At 36.9% G+C, this 12,449-nt stretch overlaps 1 protein-coding gene across 5 annotated transcripts in view; it reads right to left on the bottom strand.

Moving 5' to 3' along the window:
- Positions 1–2,664: 2,664 nt before the first annotated feature.
- LOC146665466 (C-Jun-amino-terminal kinase-interacting protein 1-like) overlaps positions 2,665–12,449 on the bottom strand; it is a 31,361-nt gene continuing 21,576 nt past the window's right edge. For all 5 annotated transcript variants that reach the window (XM_085413154.1, XM_085413157.1, XM_085413153.1 and 2 more), the window contains one exon: positions 2,665–11,672. In XM_085413154.1, coding sequence (XP_085269280.1) covers positions 11,600–11,672 — 73 coding nt within the window. In that variant the 3' untranslated portion in view covers positions 2,665–11,599. The remainder of the gene's footprint in view (positions 11,673–12,449) is intronic.

The raw sequence follows: 12,449 nt of genomic DNA, 5'->3' as shown, positions 1-12,449 counted from the left end.
CACCTTGGGATGAATTAGAGCAGAGACTGTGAGCCAGGCCTTGTTGTCCAGCATCAGTGTCTGACCTCATGAATGTGCTTCTGGAAGAACAATCAAAAAAAGAATAGAAATATCCTTTATTGTCCCTCACTGGGGAAATCCAGGTAGCAAAGTGACCGGCAGATAGAGCATGCAAAGAAGAAAGATGAAATAAAAAACAAACAGAAAATAAATAAGACTGTAGAGGGCATATTTACACTTTAAATAGCATACTCAGATTCAAAACCCCTCTGTGTAACAGAGTAGGATAATTAATAAAAATGTACAAAAAGTGCTGTATATTAGTGCTTTTTACAGAAACTGGAAAAACTGCAATTAAATGCAGGGATGTAAACAATGTATTCTAATTATTGTAATTAAGGAGTCAGATGGTCTAATTTTGTTTTAAACCCTTTAAATAAATAAATCAGATATAATTTGGCTGAGTTGGCTCAAGGCCTCAACGTTTATTGTGTATTTCTGATCACTACATAAGTACCTGGGTGTTCACCTGAACAATAAATTGGACTGGAGTCACAGCACTGATGCTCTTTACAGAAACAGTCAGAGCAGACTTTATCTGCTGAGGAGACCCGGATCTTCTGCAGTGTAGGGGCGCTCCTGAAGACCTATTTTTTTTAACTCACTCAAAAATGGTGTTGTCTGTTTTCTACTGTCACTGGTTGGAACAGCAGCTTATCTACAGCTGAGAGGAAGCAGTTGGATAAGCTCATCAGGAAGGCCAGTTCTGTCCTAGGATGCCCCCTCAAGCCAGTGCAGGTGGTAGGAGACAGAAGACAGTATCACTCTTGGACAATGTGTCCCACCCATGAAGCTGTTACAGAACTGTAAAAAGCAAACTGTGGCTGGTAGCTCTCACCAGCAGGAAACTTACAGGGGCGTTTCTTTGACAAACAAACAAACAAACAAACAAACAAACAAACAAACAAACAAACAAACAAACAAACCCCAAATAAATACGATCACACGGGGACACTTATTACATGCACTAAGTGTTTCCCCAAGGAAATAACTGGTACCACTGCAACCAAATTATCTTAGAAACAGTATATCAGTTCATCATAAGTGCCTAAGCAAGGCCTGATTCCTATGAGGTGTTAGCCCCAGCTCAGCAATTGCACATGGCCCAGAAATTTTGATGAATAGGAAGATAAAATGGTTGACTATTAGTTACTAAATAGTGGAAAGGGGGTGGGATTAAATAAGCTTATGCTGCGTCCTACTCCTTTTTGAACATGTAAGTTATTTATAATTACTATTCCTTTTTTTCCCTTTTGTTTTGCTTTATTTGTCTCTTTTTTTCTCTGTTGTTGTTGTTGTATTAATTGAACATGTTCAAAATAAAGATACAATACGAATACGATCTTTTTTGCACCTTCAGTTAATATTGAAGCAATGTGGACGCCACTACTAAAGATCAAGTGGACATAAGTGGCATTTCAAGTGATGTTAAACAAAACAAATTACTTACAATATTTCAAAATAATGTAATTTTCTTGTCTAATGTCGTTTTAATTGATATAAGGATGTTGATGAAAACATTTTTAACTCTACTATTAAACACTAGGCTCTAACATATAAACAACAGACAACTTCACCATCCATCCAGCCGCTCCCGCTTATCCTTTTCAGGGTTGCGGGGTGGGGCTATCCCAGCTGTCATTTAATAGTTTAATAATTTAATAATTTCTGGTGAATTCATCAAACACACTGAATGATGTCCTGCCTCCACCTGGTCTGGGTCCTAACTGTCAACTGCCTGTAGGTAAAGGAGAACTCAGAACTATCCGAAAAACGAAAACAAAATAAAAAACTAATATGAAAAAATAAGGAAAGAGCATACTTTGTTCAGATTTAAGTTTTTCTACTTAATATATAGTTCTGCCTTTCTCTAACTCACCCTAGCTAACATAATATGCCTAAATTACACATCTACAATATGTATCACTGTGCTGAGTGTTCGACAACATATATGAAATATAGTTGGTTAAAAATATATTTGGTGCAATTCAAACAGAAGAAAATAAGTGAATGCTTACCTGATGTATTACAGAGGATATATCTGGGGTGTAGTAATGTCTCCCGGTCAACCATAAATCCATGATGTTTCAATGGTGGAGAGATGGGATGTACCACGTTGAGAGGGGTGCGATGGAACAGTCCATCTGATAATAGCTTTAATTTTCTGGTCAACTATAATTCCATGACATTTGAGCATCATTGTTGTCACCTGGTCAACTGTAAATAGATCATTAATCAATTATAACAGGACAACTTTGAATCTGTGTTATTTCAGTGTCATTACTTTTGCACTGTCGGTTTGATCGGTATTTTAACACTGATTCAACATTTATTTAGCACTGAGATTTCAATCTGGACCACAATGATGATTCAGATGAAAACTAAACATCATTCAATGTTATCTTTCTATCTGGGAAACCAGAAAAAAAGTGTATGTCATAACTGAATAATTCAACTGTATTCTTGCAACATACATATCAAAAGTATCAGGTCTGAACGTAGCACACAAACTCCGTGCAATAAATATTTCTAGGAATTGAACACATTTCATATTTTATGAAAAAAACATGTCTTGCTTTGAAATTAAGTTGTAAACATGATTTATTGACAAGAACCACCACCAGCATCATCTTGACTTTGTTTTACAACACTGATATTATGCAGTGTCACACCCAGATTTTTGTCAAACCAGCAGCATACAATAATAACTTCTATACAAACATCTATACAGGATATATCTATATTGAGTTATGTGCACTTGATCTCCATGGCGTTAGAATCACAGAAGTGGAATACATAGGGCACTTTCTGGTACAGCCTCTCACCATGATGCAGCTAAGATGACAGCCACAGTCGTACATATTTGACTTAACCAACAAACAAAGTTTGCTGTCTTATATATTGTGTGTAATGCAAATGTAATTCTTGAAACAAACATGTAAGCCAAGAATGGTGTGACACAGTGTGTTTGATGCAGGCCACTTTGTTTTGGTTGTCCTGAAAAATTCAGGTTTTATGCAAAGAGGACCATAAAGATCACTGAGATTACTGTGTTAGGACAGCAGCTGCAATGCTCCTACTAGTGAATCTCACGGACAAGTTGCAGAAGTGCCCATACAAGAAGAGTGACAGCATGAGGAGTCCAAGATGAAGCACTGATTGTCTTTTCCTAATATTTGGGCAAAACACACCACCTATAATAGCAGAAAGATGCCTATTTTCAGTCCCCAGAATTTTTGCTTTTAATATCTGTTTTTGGTCGGGGATCGTCCACACAGTTATATGCCTTCCTTAATAAGAGCTCCACCCTCTCCGTCCCTCTTCTAAAGTCCTGTACAGCTACAAGACTGCTTGTCTGTAACTGGCTGTTGTTTCTATTTCGATTCTGTGACAAAGAGGAAAGCCATCATCATTACACCAGAAAATAAAATAGAAAAAAAGGCACTGTTGCTCTGATATAGTGTAAAACTTTTCCACCTTTATTTCCACTGGCTTAATCTGCTCAAATCGTTTTATTCCATATACATTTAATAGAAGACCAAAGATTCAAATTCCTGAACTTATAACTGCAGTAAGTAGATTTTTGCCACATCTGGGTAGCAGAACAGCTGTCTACATTTTATATGACCAGAGGCCTAAACTAGGAAGCAGGATTTCAGCGTATCCAGGGAACTTCAGGTTTCACCCTGGGTGTTTTGCACCATGAAGGCGGTGCATTTCTTACTGGGGTAAATCGCCACGGTAACTTATGCTGTGAATCTAACCTGTAGGTTAAAATCCTGATTGGTGATCGAGAGGTATAAAATCACTGCCTACTGACCAATCAGCTCTACAGAACATAGCATTACCATGCCTGCAAGGTCACTCGGACCTCTGTGCATTAAAAAGAGGAAGATTTGTACTAGCACAAACTGTCATTGTTTCCTTAATGAGCATCGGTAATAAAAAATAACTTTTAGATGAAAACTTATTCCTTGATTTTTTTTCTCACTGTAACAAAGAATTTTATTGTTTTACTGGCATTGATATCTGATCCTAAAACAGGACACCTACACTGTACTTGCTGACCTCATATGAAATTTGTAAGTAGACTACCTTTGAATTCTGGTTTTAGATTTAATGTTTTCTCTCAAATCCTTAAACAGGGTCTACAGCTCGAAGAATCAAAACTGCGAGTCACATTGCCACAGGCATGTTCGTGTTTGGTGATTTGGAAAAAATATTAAATATTGCTGCATGTAATTTTAATCTGCAACAAAATGTCATTTACTTTGTTTTTTGTTCTGTGTGCAAAACCACAAGATTAACAATTAACGATGAACTACAGCTTAAAAACTTGCACTTACAAAACATAAACATAGTTTAGGGGTCAGAGAGTAAGGATTAGTATTAAAACATAATTTATAAATAGGCTTAGTCACCATTGCAAAAGTGATATAAGGTCAGCGAGTATCATGGTGATTTACCTCAGTAAGAAAGTGAAACATCACCTAGAACAGAAAATGCTGGCAGCTGCCACTGCTACCACCTCAGCCTCCTAGTAGAGCCCCCTATTGCATAAGTTTGAATTTTCAGAAAAAATGACTTCTGACCTTAAGGTCTAGGTCACCAAGATTCAAATTCGCCCGAGAGTTTTAGAAGATGCACCTATCGTATCAATTTCAAAATCCTGCGTGAATTCCTTCTTGCATTATTGAAAGATTATCAGAAAGATTTTCAGAAAAGTTGACCTCTGGCCTTCACCTTGAGGTCAAGGTCACTGAGATTCATTCTTGTCCAAGATATTTAGTGGTTTGTGAAAATCCTCCATCACCCTTGTTGTTAAGTTGTTGCATTCACAGGATTTTCAGAAAACTTTACTTCTGACTGAAGATTCACTGAGATTCTAACTCATCTGGGATTTTTAGTACGTGCTCCTATGGCATGAATTTCAAAATCCTACGTCACCTTGTGCTCAAGTTATCACATTCATAAACTTGGGTGTCCACACCACCCAACCACCTAGCGTGACCAGCACATGTGGCTTTCATTTGTGAAACCACATGTGCCACTTTCTACCTCCTTTTTGATAACTTAAAGCTCCAACTGTTAGCAAGGGTTGAGTATGTATGCTTTAAGCAATACAGAAAATGTCTCAGCTTAAAATAATGCGGTCCTTCCCATTAGTCTGCATCAAGTACATCAGTGCGCAGTCAAAGAAAGCTGCATGAAGAGTTGAAGTTGAGCCACATTTGGAAGAAAAAGGAAAGCAGCAAAAAAGACGAATGAGACATCTTTACAAGAACTCCAAAGATCATCAACAGTAGACTGTCATGTCTGGGGTTCAGAAAATACACAGTTTAGAGTTTTAGAAATGTTTTTTGTTTTTATTGTCCTTTAAAATACTGTCTTGGAAACTGCAGGGGGAACCTTTAAAATAAACTTGAATCAAAGATTGTCAAAAGAATTTCGTTTGATCAGAAGAATGTAGTTACGTCACTGAGATGATCATCATTGCACATCACTGCAGCAGGTAGAATAGATCAGCTATTTTTTAAATCCTACTTTAAGTTGTGAATGACTACAGAGAAAATAAGAAAGAATGGGGGAAAGTAGAAAGTGTTTAAAAGGGGCTTTATGAGGGGTTTAAAAAATATCCTTGTAATTTATAGTCTTTTGTTTTTACCACGTTAGCTGGAAAATATAAAACTTGTAAAATAAAGCGTTATCATTTGAACTCAAGTGCCTGTATCACTCAGTTACATCAAATGTTAATAATGAGAAAGAGCATTCATGCACTAGTTTCTTGTTTTACTAACTATTCAGTTTGTTTAAAAATGAATGACTATGTTCCTGGAGCTCAAAGTGTGGTCTAAGTGTTCAGTGGCATACAAATATTTAATTGAATCCCTACTGAACATGTACATTTTCTCACTTACAAAGAAAAGAACAGTTTTGAATTTCTATGTCAGTTTCATTCAAATGGAGAGCAACATGATGTCAACCAAAAATCCAGGAAAAAAAACTGTCCTAAATTGATTTGCATGTCCCTGAGCGAAAAAAATATTTGATCCCCTACAACCCAGTAAGAATTCTGGGTCCCACAGATTTCTGAGTGCCCACATGGCACACAAACCACAATAAATCAATCATTCAGTACACTGGAGATACTCCTGGTCTCAACCTGCATTGTTTATACATTAATCATGCCCACCAAAACAATTTCACATTGAGTGGGCCAGTGGACAGAGCTGTACTGTAAGATCTTGGATGAGAACCTTCTTCCCTGAGTTAGAACACTGAAGAGCGGTTGTACATGGGTCTTAAAGCATGAAAATTATCTAAATACAAACAAGTAAACAACAGAGCAGCTAAAAAAGGAGAACATTATGATCATGGAGTGGCCAGTCTGTAGACCTCTATCCTATAAATCAGATCTGTAGAGAGAATCAGCACTGAAGCTTGAAGTTGCCAACAGGCAGCCAAGAAAATTAAAGGATTTGGAGAATTTCTGTAAAGACGAGTGGGCGCAAAATCCCTGCTGAGATGTGTGAAAAAATGGTGACCAACTACAAGAAACATCTTACTGCTGTGCTTGCCAATAAGGAGTTATCTACCAACAGAGATGGGTGTTACTGTAATCTGATTACTTTTTTCAAGTAACGAGTAAAGTAAGGGATTACTATTGCAAAAACAGTAATTAGATTACCGCTACTTTCCCGTAGGAACGCTGCGTTACTGCGTTACTAAAACCGTGATTTTTTTTGCGAGAGTGTCTCACAACAGTGACGTAAGCGAGTGCGACGTTCGTGGCAACAGCTGTGTGCAGATCAACAATGGATAATATATCGAGTGCGGGAGAGAGTATGAGCGTGCAGCGTTTAAAGCGTGGAAGCACTGACCTTACTTTGAGTTTGATTCCATAAAAAGTGACAAAAACATTAGTGTCCGTTGTGCGTGGGAAGAAAACTTATTTTTACACCGAAACCCCCCCCTAAACAAGCTCCTAGTGCGCAACGACGTAATGGGAAATTCACAGAGAAACTCGCGGATTCTTCAACTGACCGCTGCGGCACACCTGCACCAGGGTAAACCTCCGCCTACCCCACTCCTGCTTTACAGGTGAAAATAGAGCAAAAGGACCGCTAGTCTTTGACTTTATTTATTTTCTGCTGTGTTTTACTTGCATCTATTTGAAAGACTGAGTGTAAACACAAAAAATATTTTATTTTATGTGCTGGAATGTGCAGAAAATAGGTTTAAATGTTAAACAAATTTCTTCAAGTCAGAGAATGGTGCATATAATTAAATTTTTGCTTGATGCATAAAGTTAAAAGCTTAAAACTAATAAAACAAGTTTTAAAAAAAGACTTTTCCATTTGATTACATTTTGTATGATGGATTATGTAGAAAAAGTAGAATTGGGCTGAAGATCTATCGCTTTATTACCTATTCAGGTTGTAAATCGTGTTTTTAAAAAGTAACTAAGTAACTAAGTAATTAATTACTTTTGAAAATAAGTAATCAGTAAAGTAACGGGATTACTTTTTTGGGGAAGTAATCAGTAATTAGTTACTGATTACTTTTTTCAAGTAACTTGACCAACACTGTCTACAAAGTACTAAAAGTGCATTTTAGTTTAAAGTGGACATGAAACACTACATGTATAAAGGCTAATTTACACCATCGAGCCCAGAACTCAAAAAACTGACATAGATGTAACTCTGTCTGTGTATCTGCAGTTATTTATTGAAGAAATAGTGCTCAACGTTAACATTTAAAGAACATTTTTAGTGCTATTTGTGCCATTACAGAACAAGACATCATCGGTTGGTTGGAGTCAATAGACATTACATTAGTTTATGTTAACTAACTAGTAACACAACCAATAACTGAGGGGATAATAAATGCACTAAAAGCACTAAAGCTAAAAATCAGTTTGAGGGGATCACTTTTCTGCTATATAAGCATATACTGTCCACTTTCACTGTCTGTCTCTTTAGTAGTACCTGGCTCTTCGATGTTTGGCTAGCTACACTAAAACAGGAAAATAGAACTGTAAGGCGTAATGTTCGGGTTTGCAAAGCACTTTTTGAATGAGGACAGTGTGGAGGAGAGTCTGTTTTTGAGTCAGGCGACAGATGATTCACTGGACGGACAAGCTGGAGTAAGAAACTCAGATTTTTCCTCCTCTGGCTGTACAGAATCGCGCAATCAGCTGATGCGATCGGCACTATTTTATGCAATAAAAGAGTCTCTCTTTTTTCCAAGCACATCCAGACAGTTTACAGCATAACAGATTACTACATGCGAATCACACCACAAGCACAACTACGTTTCTTACCAAAGCACGATTGGGAATCCCATGAACTGCAGGAAAAATGTGTCGATGTGTGTGATGGACAAATATTAGAAGTGAAGAATGTGATATAAACCAGTTTAAAATAAAACTCAAAAAAGAAATTTTAAATAAGTATAAGAATGAAGAAAATGCAATTAACCCAAGACAGCAGTCAAAGTGACGTTTATTTTTTTCTGCAAATTAACAAATCTAAATATAGTTTTAGTTGAACATGAGAAAATATTTTTTTGTGATGTTACGTTCTAAGTTGAAGGCGTTGTATACGTTTTTGTTGTTCAAATTTAGATGATGAGGATGTAAACCTGAGGGGGTCGGGCTAAATAAGTATATACTTCTGCCTTTTCAAACAACTGCATGGAAAGATTTTATGAAATGTTGGTGAATGTATATGTTTGAAATAAAAATGAACTGAACTGAACTGGAGAAAAGTGAAGCCCAAACGTTAGTGAGGGGGAGCGTAATTTGGAGATTAGTGCTGTCAGCGTTAACCTCGTTAGAATGACGTTAACACCATAACCGCACTAATGTGGCAAATTGCCGTTAGCCAGTAAGCGCGGATCGCCTTGTGTGTGGGGTTGCACAGTGCTAATGCGTTAACGAACTAACCGTGCTAATGCGTTGATGCCGTGCAGCCCCACGCACGGGGCGACCCGCGCTTACTCGCTAACGGAGATTTGCCGCGTTAATGCGGTTATGGCATTAACGTCATTTTAATGAGATTAACGCTGACAGCACTAGTGGAGATTTAAAAAAAATTTTTCCTATGGACATGCTGATGGACATTAAGATTTTCAATCGTGTTTTGGTAAAAAACATAGTTATGTTTGTGGTGTGACAAAAAAAAACCCAGTTTGGATATGCTTGGGAAAAGAGAATATTATTACATAAAATAGTGCTGATCACACCTTGTGAGAAACTGTTTTAACAGCTGACTGCACAGTTCAGGCCTGGTGAGGAAAAGCAGCACAAAAATTTTACAGTCCTTATTTTTCCCTGGGTTATTGGTTGTGTTACTAGTTAGCTAACATAAACTAATGCAATGTCTGTTGACTCCAACCAACCCGATGATGTAATGTTCTGTAACTGATACAAGATGGCGCTACACATATTCTAAAAACTTGAACTTTAAGCATTTCTTTCTTAAAACCAGCCACACATACAGAGTTACATCTATGTCAGTTTTTGAGAGCAGGGCTACAGGCAGTGTAAATTAGCCTTTATACATGCAGAAGCTGAATTTGTGGAATTAACCCCAAGTTAACAGTCCAAGATGATGGCAGTGAACATCAAACATTAGAAAAACTGTAAAATCTTTAATCCGTGCAGCCAGTGTTGCAGCAGTCGGGTTGTAAAGTGCAAAAAAAGTACTGTATTGTATTGGTAACGATACATGAATGGCTCAACCGTCCTTAGACAAAAAAAGTTTTTCCTTGTGTTTCTGACTTTACTATAAGAATGCACTCAACTCTGGAGTAATGACATTCCCAATATCCATCATTTCAGGTAACTAGAAAACGGCTTGGAAATCCAATACATATTTCACTCAATGGCGTCCAAATACATTTCGAACTTTTATGTTTTTATTCTGGATTTTTGTGTGTCATTCTTTCTCCATTAAAATGAAACTACCATAAACATTTGAGAGTGTTCATTTCTTTATAAGTGAGTAAACTTTACAAATTCAGCAGGGCATCAGATAATTTTTCCCTCACTCTAAAAGAGAAAAGCAGTAACATCTCTAGATTTGTTTAACTAGAAGAACCAGATTTTTTTTGTTTTTCCATTTGTTGAACTATGTAGTGTCACCCATCAGTTTCATAGACTATACAAATACTGGACAGACTGCCATGTGAGTTTAAACAAATGATCATGAATCCTAATGGCTGGTGACCATAGATTCATCCTGAGACTATGAGCCCCTAAATACACTTAAACGTTCTCTCACCTGCGTCTTGCATCTCTTGGTAGTTGTTTTGTGACTATTTGAAGTCTCTTTCGGGTGATGTTATTTGTGGTTGTTTGGTCAATCATCAAAGTGATTATTTTCTTTTGCGCACTCTTTGCAAATTCAGGAAGAATTTATTTAAAATTTTTGTTTTCATTGAACTCCATACTAACCCTAAAAAGTCATACATGATTACCTATGCAAACAGCACTTAAATGTTAAATGGACTGGTACTTATATAGCTCTTTTCTACTCAATATGAGCACTCAAAGGACTTTCTACCACAAGTCTTTTTCACCCAATCACACATTCACACCACTTTTATCTAGTGCTTCTAGATGCATCAGGGGCAACTTGGGGTTGAGTGTCTCGTCCACGGATACTTTGACATGTGGACTGGAGGAGCCAGGGCTCAATCTACCAACCAAATTGGTCGACACCTGCTCTCCTACCTGAACCACAGCGACCTGGCTCTTAAGTTTTAAGGCTCTTAAACAATCTAACAAATATTTAAGTTATATAATTAAATTTTTATTCTGCTTAAAGCTTTGTTGCCCAGGACTTATGAGCTAAAGTTAAATATATGTATCTCTGAACATTTAAATATGTACTTCAAAGGTTGTTTAATCAAATAAAATCAGAAGCTGCACTTCCAGCTAGTTTTTAGGACCACTACTTTAAATCTTATGAGCTTTTACTCATGTGTTTTATTTGAGCTCCTATAATGTTATGTGATTCAATGACTAACACTGTTATTTAAACATTGTCTCATTAGATTGCTTACAATCATTGACAGATATTGACATGTTTCTATGGTGCCAGATTGTTTGTATGGTAATTGCTAATATCAGAAAGATGATTCAGATTTTTTCTAGCAACATTTGTAGTTGCTGAGATTTGGCTTTGTGGGCTAGAGTAGCTCTGAAGGTAGTCTGTATATATGCAATATCCATGCATAGTTAATTAAGATAATTTTTGCAAATAAAATGCATTAATATTCAATATCTCTGTTTAACTATTGGTAACTTTCTGTGGCGTGAAAAATCCCACGTGTCCCTATCAATCCATAGAATTATTCATATTGTGATATGGCCAAAAGAAGGAGAAGCTTGCTGTATTAGTGGATGCAGCTTAGAAAAGAAATAACCCACCATGCAAAGAAGATATATTGGTAATCCAGTTGGTGGTATATAAGACCAGGCTTACATGCACATAGTGAATATTAAATTCATAGAATGGATGGACAGGAGGCATTATTCAATGAAGATGTCTTCAGTGGGACAGGAGTAGCCGACGTGCTCCTTGTAATACTGCTGGAATGCCCTCCTGTTGGGAAAAATAGCACAAAAGATTCCATAACCAAGCAGACCAGGTCACTGGAAATGGTTGATTTACAAGCTACAAGCCAGACTGACTTGTTCTAATGGTCCAGCCAGTGTTATGGCAAAATGTGACCCTATTGTACTTATTTTGTGTACATAAACAAAAATTGTTTTAAAATCAGCTTTAAACCTAATATATTTCAACAGAAGAGTGTTTATGTGTGTGAATGTGCTGCTGAGAATCCTCAAAGGGAACTCATCGAGAAAAAAGCTCTTTGAATGACATGGCAGCTGTTATATTTGAACCCAAAACACGATCCTTTTATAAACCTTTTATTGTCTAATGTTTTTATTTCCTGAACCTAACCAAGTAGTCAAGGCCCGCAGCTTTCTGCATTTAACACAGTTCTGTTGTAGAAATCATTTCGCAGGCCAATTCATGAAAATCGTGCCAGTGAAGACCATTCCCATCAGCCACTAACGCAAGTTAAAACTCTACATGGCAAAGAAATAACGAGACATAAAAGGAATCCAGAAATGCTGCTGTATAGGTATTAATTGGGTATTTAAAATCTCACATCTAGCATGAAAACATTTAGCTTTTAAAACTACAACTGGCCTCCTGGGCTTCCAGCACTTTTGTTGTTGATAAGGTTGTAATGTAACATTGGAAAATATTCCACTGTTCTTTTAATAAAAAAATGTAATTATATTTTTTCTTATTTATCTTTTACACAGCCTAACATCTTTTTTGGAAACAGGTTATATCTCCATGTTGTTT

The sequence above is a fragment of the Rhamphochromis longiceps genome, linkage group LG7 (assembly GCF_057381845.1).
Source record: "Rhamphochromis longiceps isolate RC_006_pf linkage group LG7, R_longiceps_female_GT1.1, whole genome shotgun sequence".
NCBI lineage: Eukaryota > Metazoa > Chordata > Actinopteri > Cichliformes > Cichlidae > Rhamphochromis > Rhamphochromis longiceps.
Note: the sequence above shows the minus strand (reverse complement) of the source record. Positions and strands in the feature narration are given on the sequence as shown.